The 12,558-nt window shown below is 39.8% G+C and overlaps 1 protein-coding gene across 2 annotated transcripts; it reads left to right on the forward strand.

The window, feature by feature from the left end:
- The first annotated feature begins 455 nt into the window (after window positions 1–455).
- On the forward strand, window positions 456–9,974 carry tmem87b (transmembrane protein 87B). Of its 2 annotated transcripts, none has more exons than XM_020097451.2 (19): window positions 456–652; window positions 1,604–1,664; window positions 1,755–1,846; window positions 1,946–2,080; window positions 2,182–2,235; window positions 2,363–2,534; window positions 3,152–3,213; window positions 3,881–4,064; window positions 4,153–4,252; window positions 4,359–4,452; window positions 4,628–4,699; window positions 5,707–5,815; window positions 5,969–6,027; window positions 6,118–6,221; window positions 6,327–6,397; window positions 6,505–6,578; window positions 6,748–6,800; window positions 6,902–6,932; window positions 8,235–9,974. In XM_020097451.2, the coding sequence occupies exons 1-19, from the start codon at window positions 503–505 to the stop codon at window positions 8,274–8,276; spliced, it is 1,719 nt and encodes a 572-aa protein (XP_019953010.1). In that variant the 5' UTR covers window positions 456–502; the 3' UTR covers window positions 8,277–9,974. The 2 variants fall into 2 exon arrangements, with proteins under 2 accessions (XP_019953010.1, XP_019953018.1); XM_020097459.2 differs by lacking the exon at window positions 4,628–4,699 and adding an exon at window positions 4,974–5,045 and having other exon boundaries at window positions 457–652.
- The last annotated feature ends 2,584 nt before the right edge of the window (window positions 9,975–12,558 follow it).

The following is a 12,558-nucleotide window of genomic DNA, read 5'->3' on the forward strand; positions in this document are numbered from 1 at the left end:
AAGCCCGCCTTTAGGGAATTTAGATGAACTGATTAGATTTCAGTGGTCAAAGGTCATAGTAACCAATATGAATCTGAAAAACAATCTATGTGCATTGAAACTGCTGTAATTCTAGTAGTTTGTGGATACATAATGAGCAGGAAGGTTGAAAGTTTAACTGAAGTCATAATTATTAATATTGCATGTTGAAAACAACAGGATCTGAGTCAAAATGCTTTACAAACACGGCAAAGGAGGAACAATGGAGGATAAAAAGAAAGTAAAGACAGCACGGCCTTTATTTGACCTTTGTGCCTGCAGGGTACAACCACATGTTACTGCAGATTGTAAGAGTCAGTGTGGGGGCTGACAGTAAATGTGGAGATGTATAAAACTTGTTAGATAGGATTTTATATATAAAGATCAGTTTTACACTGAAATGGCACCATAACTAATAATACAGTCAGACTGAAGTTGGGTTTACAGCGCCCCCTGCACTTCAGGCTCGGATGCCACAGCGAACATGGCTGCCACGGTCAGGATGAGGACGTGGAGCTATGCGACCGGAGGAGTTTTCCACCCGTGGGGAGTCCTGCTCTTAGTGTTGCTCAGCTCCATACACGCGGCTGTCGCAGCTCCAGAGACCGGAGTGTGGAAGACCACCCTTCTGAATGTGAGTGTCAGCTACCCTGCTGGGGAACCACAGCACCGGGCAGCTAACGTTAGCCACGGTAGCCTTGTTATGCTAGCTCCATGTCAGCTGTGGGAGTGGGAGCAGTCATGGAACCTGTCCCGTGTTAACACCACCGCTATAAACACTCAACTTTATATCCTTCGTAGTTTTGTAGAAAGTGCGCCAAACAGAAACAGGGGAGCATGTTGTTAAGCTAGCTAATTAACCCCCGAGAGGAGAAGCACTAGCTAACTAGCTCCTACAGCTTATTTTACACAGCAGTCCAAAGGTGTTTAAACTGTTTAGCCGAGTTAGCGAGGTTCAACTCTAATGTATCTGTGTCTGATCCTTTCTCCACCTCTCAAACAATACTTGAGACCACATCCGTGTTTGTACTGGAGGCTCTGCTTTTCTTAATGTGTTTACTTATGTCCTTAATAAACACCCTGCAACAGGACATGGGTTTAACATAATAAACACAGCCTGAATATGATCAAAAGTGGAATTATTCACTCCTGTATATCAGACGTATTCTTCTTGTTTATCAGTATTAAGACTCAGGTCACAGACTTGGTCCAAGGAGAGGTAGAAAACTTTGATCAATAATTTAAGCAGTGAGAAGTCTCAGTTTCCCCTTTACTGTCGTCTACGTCCTTCAGTATTATATGTGCAGAGAGGCAGAGTGTAACCTGGACAGGTCCGTCTACACAGACACACAGACACAGACACACACACACACACACACACACACACACACCCACACCAACCCACCCAAGGACAGCGTTAAATTTTCCACATTGTCGGATCCCCACAACCGACACAGAGAGGTCCCAGTCTGAACTCAGGACACACACTAACCACTGATCCTCCATCCTGTTTAATTGATTAACCAGTTCATTAATCTAAGAAAATAAATCCTCTGGCTCACAAACCTTGTTTGCTATCCTACAGACCTCAAGACCTCTGCTGTTAAGGAAATCCATGTTTAAAGACACTGATATTGAATTGAAAGGTAAGACGTAGAAAGTGTGCACACAACCCACTACACAAATTTTAGTCCCTTGTGTTTATCGTCACTTGTGTCCTCCACCATCTTTTTTAGTTCTGTTGTTTGGCTGTCCAGAGGAAGTGACCTTCACTATTCACTGGTATTTAAAATACTACCCCTGTCACAATGAATTCAGCAACATTGAAGTAAGTCCAGGAACTTAATGGCACATTAATTACCAGACAGTGTATCTGCCTAGACTTCATTTTTTATGAATGTTGAACCGTGACTTCCACTGTCTGCAGGAAATGTATGAGAGAACGCCTCTGAGTCGTGGAGAGAGCCTGGATCCAAATCCCTTCATACAAGGAGAGTTCATCGAGCACAGGTACAGGCCTGTGACATGTAACAGTGCACTACACTCTTTCCCCATGCTCAAAGTAAGTTTGATTATTTACTCTCCTCAGTGTAATCACATACATCTATTATTTATGATCTGTATTCTGTATGATAATATTTTGTAACACCCTATGATTTTCAGAAAGCCAAGGCAGACCCACGTCCAGTTGTTCCACCTGTCGAGGGCAAAGTGCCAGTGAGAAAATAACTGAAAACTTTTTTCATATAATGTGTTTTTCCCTTAATAGTTTCCAGATACTTTGGATTGAACTATTTTGCTAAAATGGATTTACATGACCTTATTTTTGTTTGTAACACTGCAGGATGAAAATGAAACAAAATTAATTACTGAGGAGTATGACAGCAACAGCGCCACAAAGAATGGCAGTGTTAACCTCAAAGACGACGTCATAGCCACAACATGGAAGGATGGGCCGTACCTGCTGGTTGTTAAGTTTGTGCCCAGTAGGCACGACATTTACTGGAATTTAACAGGTGAGATCTGATTAAAGACGTAATGACTTCATGAGCACTTATCTCATTTATTTCATCTACTAGGGAAATGCAGTTCTTAGCACAGATTGACAGTTAGGCCCTGCTGTGATCTGATATTAACAACAGTCCTGAGGGATCAATCATCAGTGGACAGCATTGTAAAGATTTTTCCTGTGTAATAGTGAGTTTATATTGTTCTTTCCCACAAACAGTTTATGTTGCATTAAATTACATTTGATTCATTCAAATTGTAGTGACGTCAGCTGACTAGGCTCAAGATGCATTTGTGTTTATACAGTTGAAAAGAATGTGCTCCAGATCACCCCAGCGATAAGAGCTCAGGCTGAATTCAGTACTTATTTGGTTGCGTTCCCTTGCGATCGGATCTCTCAGGATGGATGTTAATACCAGATCTGAATGACGTCTAAATGTTTGCCACAGTCGTGCATTCACATGCCGAAATGATTTCCCTGATCAGAACCTGGCTTGTAAAAGCGAAACCTTTTTGTAGTCGACTCTGAAGCGTCAGATTAATGAACTCATCCCAACCCACAAACGCTTTGTTAGGAAACACTGTCACACTTCGTTTATTTACTGTCTGGGTTTTGTTTTTCCAGTGAATGTGGTGATGAAAGGCAGCCATGGCTACATTTCTATCACCGAGTGGCCTCTCATGATTGTAAGTAGATGATTTATGTCGTACACGTCATGTAAAATACATGTAAGATGGTATTATATGTCCATAATTCTTCACTGGCTCTGAAGGACGATTCTGTTTTACTGTTATGGGCATGTTATAAATGAACTGGATATTTACAGCACACTGAACAATACAGAGACAAAATGTGTCCACTGCTTTAAAGGGACAGTTTACCTAAAATACAAAAATGCATACAATTGTAGTTCTGGTCCGCCCAGTTCATTTCACAATACAGGTAAGTAAGTGGGGGACATTTCATAAACCCAAGAGTTGGAAATCAAACTCAATAAAGACAATTTCTTAAAAAATAAAATAAAAAACAGAATATTTCCATCAACTATCACAGCAGAAAAGCATGGAGGGTTACTGGATTATCATGTGCAGCTGTTTTATGTGGGAAGAGACAGTGTTACTGCCTTTTAAAATGTGTTTGAACACCTCTGAGTGTCACCATGTTCACGTGTGCTGCAGTTAACAGATCCAGACCCTGTGAAATCTCCCTGGAACTGGATAAATAGTCGGCACACTGAAGATGTTTTTGGACAAATGATCAATTTTTGAGGAATTTGGTTTCTAGCTAATGGAAACCATCTGCTCCAACATGTGTTTATGGACTAACTCCTCTCTCCTCTCTCTGTGTTTGTAGTTCTACATGGTGATGTGCATCGTGTACATCCTTTACGCCTTGCTGTGGTTTGCCTGGGCAGCGTGCTACTGGAAGGATATGCTGAGGATCCAGTTCTGGATCGCAGGCGTCATATTTCTCGGGATGGTGGAGATGGCCGTCTTCTGCGCCGAATACGAAAACACCAATGCTTCCGGCTCTGCTTGTGAGCATCACAAAATATTTAAACCATTTTTATGTGAGAAAAGGATTTTTTAAATGTAACTCTTTCCCTCTGTTACCGTGGCATTTAGCTTCAGGCTTGTTGATCTTTGCTGAGCTGGTCTCTGCCCTCAAGAGGACTTTGGCACGATTGCTAGTCATCATCGTCAGTCTTGGCTATGGAATTGTAAAGTATGTCAACAAACATTTTGACACATAGATACAAGAGACAGTTTGTTTAATGAAAATCAGACAACAGACTCTTTTTGCTTTGTCTTTTTTTCCCATTTTGTTTTAGGCCTCGACTGGGGACAGTGATGCACAGGGTTGTGGGGCTTGGTGTCCTCTACTTTGCCTTTGCAAGCATTGAAGGTGTCCTGAGGATTACTGGGGTAAGTAGATAATTATTTAATTGATATTACTCTATGGACATAACCAAGAGTCATAACCACGTGTTGATTTAAATGATCAGTTCTAAAGCTTTTTGGTTTGTCAGATTGTTGTTATAGTAAAACTCACTTTGCAGTTTTTGTATTTTCTTTATGCTCTGTGGGGCCAAAAATCAAGGGTAGAGACAATGGCCCTTCTCTCATCACAGCGATTGGTCTGGCTGTGTTTGACTCCTGTGCCATCTGGTTCATATCCTTCCCGTGTGAACTCCTCAGCACCACAGACAATACCAAACCAAATGGACCTATTTGTTTGTCGATTAAATCAAACCAACGCTGAGCATTCCCTGCATTTTTGGGTTTTATGATTTGGTGATTTTCCTCTTTGCACTTTGTTGAATGACTCTATATTTTACCTCCCGTGCTGGTCCTATTTTGTACCATCTATCCTCTCTGTGATTTTTTTTCCACATCTGTCACCTCTGTCCCTGTGTCCTCTGGTGGTGCTCTGTCCTCCCTTCTAGGCACAAGACTCTGACTTGGCCCTGCTAGCCAACATTCCCCTGGCTCTGCTTGACTCCTCTCTATGCTGGTGGATATCCTTTTGTGCACCTACAACCTTTCCTTATGTGGTTCCCCTCTGCTCCTCTCCTCCTTCACACAAGCCCAGATTAGACCAGGATAGTTTGAAAAGCGGCTGTTCACATCCCTGAAGATATGGCCTTGCATTAATAATCATCTTCTACTGTGTTTTGCAACAAGGGATTTTTTTTTCTGGTTGGTGGTTTGACTGCTCTTGAAATTTCCTGCACTTGATGTTTTCTTTTTGTTCTTCGCACAATTTTGCTTTGTTGCTATTTATGGACTGTCTAGGTCTGAATGGGCAAAATGACAAATTCGCATGACCAACCACCGCCCATTATAGGTGCTCATGTTTAAAGGTGATATTAATAAGGATGCCACTAACGTAGGAATTATAGTTTATGTATTTCAAATTTAAACTTTCTTTTGTACAAACAGTGACTGGGAAATTGTTTCAGTTTTTTTTTCTAGCTTAAAATTAATGATACAATTTCATTTGTCTGCATAATTAAGTACACTTAAGAACTGATTAAGGGCAAATTAGGGATCTGTGTGGTCTTAAAGTAATATTGCAAAACATGGATATTATCTACAATATTTAGTCACATGTAGAGGTTAAAGGTCCAATGGTTTCTGTGCAATGTTTCCCACATATTTACCTTGACTGCAACTAACATCTTTGTCAGCCTTGCACAAACCATCAAGACTCTGAAGCTGAGGAGAAACCCTGTCAAGTTGTCTCTCTACAGACACTTTACAAACACACTGATATTTGCTGTGATTGGTAAGTGGTATAATAATATAGTTGCAATCATACTAGAGTGTAGTAGTAATGACATGTAGTTATTTGTATCTAAAACCTGTAAAAACATTCAGTCTTTCTACGCTGTGTGAAAACAGATGATTTTTGTTTCAAACTTGCTTTTGCTTTCCTCAGCTTCCATCATTTTCATGGGCTGGACAACAAAAAAGTTTAGGCTTGCAGATTGTCAGTCTGTAAGTATGTTTTTAATCCTATTCTTAATAAAGAATACATTTTATTTAAAATTTGTACTTTTATTGATAAGCATTTTATTTTGTCTCCAGGATTGGATCGAGCTGTGGGTGGAAGATGCTTTCTGGAGGTTCCTGTTCTCCATCATTCTGCTTGTCATTCTGTTTTTATGGAGACCATCTGCAAACAACCAAAGGCAAGAAATACATTACGACTGTAAAGTTTAACAACATGAACTGAATCGGACCCCTCTTGTCTTTACTGGCACTTTATAATGAATCCCTGAATTCACCATCCACAGGTATGCCTTCATGCCTCTCATTGATGACTCTGACGATGAGATCGAAGAGTTCATCACCTCTACAAATCTTGGTACAGCAACCTCACAAACATCTTATATTTAGCCAGAACACTGCAGACAGTTGCTGTCTCTAATAGTCTTATATTTATTTTCTTTGTTGTTGTTTTTAAATTCACAGCAGATGGCATTAAGTTGAGAGCAACTAAAAATGAGACAAATGGCACAGTGAAGCCTCCTGCAGAAACAACCCCAGTAAGTAACAACTTCACCTTTCATTTTTTGTTCCTCTGTATTCATAAGTTAAATTTGGTGTTGTGCATTGAATATTAAGCATAAACAGTAGGAGTAGTAAATGCAGACCACATTTCAGCAGATGGCAGTGTTGACTTCTTTTCTTTTAACCCTGTTTCTACTTGTCCAGGAGGATGACTTGAAGTGGGTGGAGGACAACATTCCCAGCTCTCTTTCTGATGTGTAAGCATCATATCACATAGATTTGTATTCATCCACTGAGATCTTTTCACAAAAAGTCTGATTCTAACAGAGTTTGTCTTTGGTCCTCTTTGTTCCTGCAGAGCTCTACCAATCCTGCTGGACTCAGACGAGGTATGAACTTACTTTTAAATACTCAGAACAAGTGCAAACCATTACCATGTTTTCTGGGACTGCCCTGTCATGAAGGACTATTGGAGAGAGATACACAATGCCCTACAGGATATCTTCAAATGTAAAATACCCCTCGAGAGCAACACTATGTTTTTTGGACACATACCTGAGGAATGGCCGAAAAGAGACAAACATTTAATAAATATCTTGCTGGTGGCCTGTAAAAAGACTATTACCAGGAAATGGTTATCACATGAGAGCCTAACTTTAAATATGTGGATGGACATTACAAGATAATAGCATTTGTTAATCACAAACTGGAGAATTTTGCTTCACACTGGGAAAACTGGGTCAAGTATGTCACGCCCCATAGACCTGATTTTATTTTCACAGGCTAGTGACTGTGTTGTGTGGAAAGGATCACTTCCTACCTGTACATAGTTTAATTTTTCCTTTTCTCGTTTAGTTGTTTTTTCTTTTCATTCTTCAGATACAAAATAAAAAAGCTATTTTGGCATTTGGGGCAGACAACAGATGTAAGATACTGTATATGCACATACGATGTGTGACAGATATGAATGTCTGATTCTAAATGTCAATAACAAATAAATTACAAAAAAATAAATACTCAGAACAGGATTTAGACATAACACGTCATCTGTTTTACCACCGTTAGAGGGGAAATGTGGAGGTTGGTAACATCCAACAAACAGTAAGAAAGAAGGAAAGAAAGCAAGCATCAGGATGGTGATTCATTTTACATTGCTGAATTAGTGGTGACTTTAGGACTCAGTGACAGGACCCAGGACGACTTTTATAAATACCTTTCAACCCTTAGAGGCCACTGTGTCTGTTTTTCCTCCCACTCCAAAATATAGTGTGGAGTTAAAGAATTTGAGGATGATGTTTTACTCGTTACACTAGCTCTACACTGCAATCCAAGATAAATGTTTTTTCCTTCTTTTCCATTCTCTCAGCTGGTGAGGATGATGACGTTTTAGTTTGGGAAATGCTTTAGCCTTATTCTTTCAGCATGACATCATGTGTATCGCCATGAAATGCATCTAAGACGACTTTTACAAAGATCTCCTTTTTAAAATAGGTTTGCAAAAGTCAGCCGGAGGCAGCTTTTTCTGCCAATTTTCTGTTTATTTTTGGGATAAAACCTGAAATTAAGTACCTGTTGTTTTAAAGATAAATGATCATTCTGACTGGTGAACTGCTGAGAGAGAAAGAAAACCTTTACAGACAACATTTGATAAAACATTGAATGTTTAATTTACATTATTTTATTTTTTCCAGGAAATCATGACAACAAAGTATGAGATGTCAAAGCTGGAGTGAGACAGAACATTTCTGGCCTTCAGCTGACACGGAGGGAGAACAGAAGCAGGTGTCGCTGACTCTGCACCAGGGTCTTCGCTTCTTCTTTTCACCCGACTGGTGGGGGTGCAGTGCCATTTAGCTTTTTCAGGGGATCCTCCAGGTCGCAATTCAGGAGGAGCTCTGCTCATTTCCTCAACTTTTCAAGAACAAAATAACTGTACCAGAGGAAGAAGGGTCTTTTCACTAACCAACTGGTTCATTATTTCCCTAATAAGATCAATTTTGAGGCTTTCTTTCCAAAGAGAATGTTTCATTTAGTATGACATGTATTTATCTCTGTTATGCGAATTTATATTATCAGTTGATTAAGGACCACATGCATGGACGTACTTTAATTTATAAACATGAAGTGTCTTTTTGAGGGTATCTACATATTATTGGTTGGTTGTAAAAAACATTAAATAGAATAGATACCTATTTATGGTGGGGGGAAATAATGAAAAGGCCTTTTTCTTAGTAACAACAATGATTCATTGATTGACTATTTTCAAAATTTCAAAAGGATTCCAATAACACTGTCTTTAACACCTGAGACAAGAAAACTTAAAACATTTAAATAGAACATTTGCTCTAATGCACTTTTGAAGATCAAATCTGTGCCTACATGTTGTTCTTGTCTGGGGCCCTAATCTGTTCAGGAGTCTGAGAGTATATACAAGTGTTGTTCATGTCTTAGATTGAAACTTCCCAGCATCCTCAGTATTGTTGTGTGAATGACTGAGAGAAGCACAAACCAGGGATTTGGTTTGTTTTGAATCTACTGTAGGTGTGTGTGTGGCCTGGTTCTGTGTCTTCTGAAATAAGGAGCAATATACTGTGTGTATGTTGATACATTTAATTATTTATTGTTTTTTCAAGTGTACTTATAAGTTGTTAAAAGTGTGGGTTCAACCAAGTGTGTTTACAATGTGTGTTTCCATGTTTTCTAATGACTTGGATCCTGAACATTCTCACAATGAATTAGGCAGATGGCAAACTGCAGCCTGTTTCTCATTTCTTTGCCGTGTTTGCCGATGATATCATCGTGTTTGTTCAGAGAAACTTCAATGAAGCTCATGTTCTTTCAGATAAGTCTTAACATGTTTATTTTTTATGGTTCTCTTTAAAAATGGCTGGTGTTTTTGTCGGCATAGTTTTGGAGTTGGAACACTGTCGTCGTCTTAATGTTTGTTCTCTCGAGTAAATGTTCAGTTCATCTGTCTAGGCAATCCCATGTTATAACACACTAGTTAAAGTGATGTGGTTAGCACAAGCACAAGCTGATCATCCGAATGAGTTTATAATGTCACTTTTTGAAGTTGGAAACATGGGAAAGTTGTGTTTGCAATGGCAAGCTGTCCTCCTGTTATATAAAACTGCAGACACCTGCAGTGGACCTTTGATTATTTGTACAGATGGGTCGTGGCTCATTCCTGTTATTTCATAACTCCAGAGGTGGAGCGGTGTCTGGATAATATGACTTTTTTTAAATTATTATTTTTCTCCAGTGTTATGAATACCTGGGCTTAAACTTTTTCATACCAGCAGTTTTCTTCTCTCTTCCTTCTCAGGAAGTTTGTACACTCCGATTAAATATGAAATGAATACAGGAGTGTTTGTTTCCTGATCTATGCTTTTCAGTATTCATCTGGCAATAAAAACACACTGCATATTTTACTATGGATTTAAAGTCTGTTTTTAAAGCTGTCTTGCAAATACTAGATTCAAGAGTTTGGATCTGTTGAATGAAAAGGCTATAGTGAGGAAAATTATGATGAATGACGATGAAACGCAGAGACTTAAATTTTAACAGGCAAGATTGAATGAAGCCCAGTTGCTGTATTTTTTTTTCCTCAAGCCATTAGCCCTTAATGTGCTTGTAACTAAGAAGCTGAAACAACACATCATTTATTAACAGGCCAACACATTTGTCATGTCACCATTCTGGTTTGACCTTTACAAGTTGGCATCAACAATGCGGCGCTGGGTTTTAACCTTAACAACCCTTTGTTCCGTTGTCAGTGAAATAAGACGTTTTGAAATCTGCCACACTATTTGTTTTAAAACACCAAACAGTAATCTGCAATGACACAGTTAAGAAGGTAGAATGCCGAATACCTCCACCAAGGGTCCTATCAACCCATGTTTTTTTCCTGGATCCATTCCTTTGTCCAGGTCTGTGCCAAAATATTTTAAGGTACTGTGGTGGAAAAATACTACCCTCCAATGAAGTCACATTTAAATCCACCAAATTGCACACACTCAAATATATCTGTCCCCTTTATCGTGTCCAACTTTTTTTTATCAAGATCTATGAGTTATTCCTTGGAAAATGTTGAAAATATTTTTTTAAATGGCCTGGACTCAGAATGTTAAAATAAAACGTCCTGTATCCACACCCTGATCTGGATCTGCATAAAATATTAATTGGAGCTTTCTTTATCCATCCTCCCACCAAGTTGGGTAAAAATCTGTTCAGTAGTTTTTGTGGGATTCTGTTCTCAATCAAACCGATGGACGGGGGAAAATATAACCTCCGTGGCGGAGGTAATAAAACCATCACTGTCGTTAAGGGTTAAACACTAGAACATGCGCTTATCTTGATCAAAGCTGTGTGGCTCATAGCGAGAGAGGTCTGGTTCCTCTCAGCTTTACATTGAACTAACCTGCAAAACAAATGTATTGGGTGTTTTCTCATCAATTACCTATCGATGATTTCACCCCTTCCTCCCAACTTGGTGGAAGGATGCAATATCTGTCAGGGAAGAAGTGTGTCTAATTTAGAGAGTCCTGATTGAGTTTAAATGGATTGTTGGGCCGTGGCGGAGGTACTTTCTCTACTGAATGCCATCCTAGTTATGTATGCTTCAGTCTATGGTCATAAGATATTTGGATCATTATCACTATCATAATTTTATTAGTAAGTGTAATGTAGATTACAGGCCAAGAGAGACAAAAGCAAAATGCTTTCCTGTTCCCCTCACATATTTCTGGACCTCCTCCAAACATTTATCCCACATGAAAGTTGATCCACAGATGACCTCTCTTGTCTCCGGCATAATAAAAGTGGAGCTGAATTCCTCCACTGTGCCGTCTCATTCTGCACTAACCCACCCGCAACGACACACGTGCCTCTTTAACGTTTTGATGGCAATCCATAAAATGAAAACGTTTCTGCTGTTTCACTTCAAAATGATTTACGGTTTGGTGCATGAATGGGCAATTTTAAGGGATGTTTCAGAAGGCTACTGCATTTACTGTAGCTCGACATTTTACCGCCCTTGGAATTTCAAGAATTTTTGATGAGGAGATTGTTTTCATCCTTTTTTTTGTGAAAAAATGTGCAGGAGCTTTAAAGTCCAGCTACAAATACACAGTGAAGCCCTGCAGCTAGACTTTCTCATGTACCACTCTTTTGCTGGATTTGTGCCCATTTCATGCAAGAACTTCTCCAAAGCACAGGGTGACTTTCACAAACAGAAGCAGTTGTTCAAAAACAAATGATAAGCTCCATAAAACTGAAGTTACTTTGCTGTATTTTTGAATCTGCCTGCGTTTATGTATGATGATGACTCTCTGAAGTCACCTCGAGCATGAAGAGGAAGAGCAGACAGAGCAGGAAAGTCATCGTGTTTCTGTGACCACACTGTGCTGGCTTCGCCTCAAGGCTCCCACTGTATATTTTCATCATTACCCTCCACCAAATGGCTTGTGTTATGTAGCTCAGCGCTCTCCAATCGTCGCTGGCAACATCCCTCGGCCTGAGAATGGATGAAACATGTGAACATCAAACAGCCTGAGGGAAAAACTTGAAACAAAGGCTGCAATGTGAGTGTTCCTGGTCCGGTTACTGGAGGAAATTAGGTCCCGCCATTAAGGCACGTTGTCACTTTCAAAGCAGTGCGTGCCGTCGCGGCATGTGTTTTGATTCTCACCATCCACTCCCTCACTGAAAGCATGAAGCTCCTCTGGCCCCCTTTTATTGCAACGTAAACCCCTGGATGGAGCCAGCCGAGTAGCGGGGGAAGCTGAGAGAACACATGTGGTGAGCATTAGTCTCTTCTTTCTGTAACAAATAGACACACTGAGATATGTTTTCAAAATGTGACATCTAGTTCCTTGTGTTCAAGTCAAACAGGAAATACTGAGAGGCTGCTTTGTTGCCATGTGTCGACTGTGAACCATTGGCTCAGAGTCATAGTATGAAGCACATATTTCTTCCTGTTTTAACCTTTTATCCATTCATTCAGAGAACTGTTCA

This window comes from Paralichthys olivaceus, chromosome 14 (assembly GCF_024713975.1).
Source record: "Paralichthys olivaceus isolate ysfri-2021 chromosome 14, ASM2471397v2, whole genome shotgun sequence".
Taxonomy (NCBI): Eukaryota; Metazoa; Chordata; class Actinopteri; order Pleuronectiformes; family Paralichthyidae; genus Paralichthys; species Paralichthys olivaceus.

Coding starts and splice junctions, on each gene's coding strand:
- tmem87b (XM_020097451.2), top strand. CDS start 503: ATGGCTGCCACGGTCAGGATGAGGACGTGGAGCTATGCGACCGGAGGA. Junction 5,816..5,968: donor ACTGATATTTGCTGTGATTG/GTAAGTGGTATA, acceptor TGCTTTCCTCAG/CTTCCATCATTTTCATGGGC. Junction 6,579..6,747: donor CTCCTGCAGAAACAACCCCA/GTAAGTAACAAC, acceptor CTACTTGTCCAG/GAGGATGACTTGAAGTGGGT.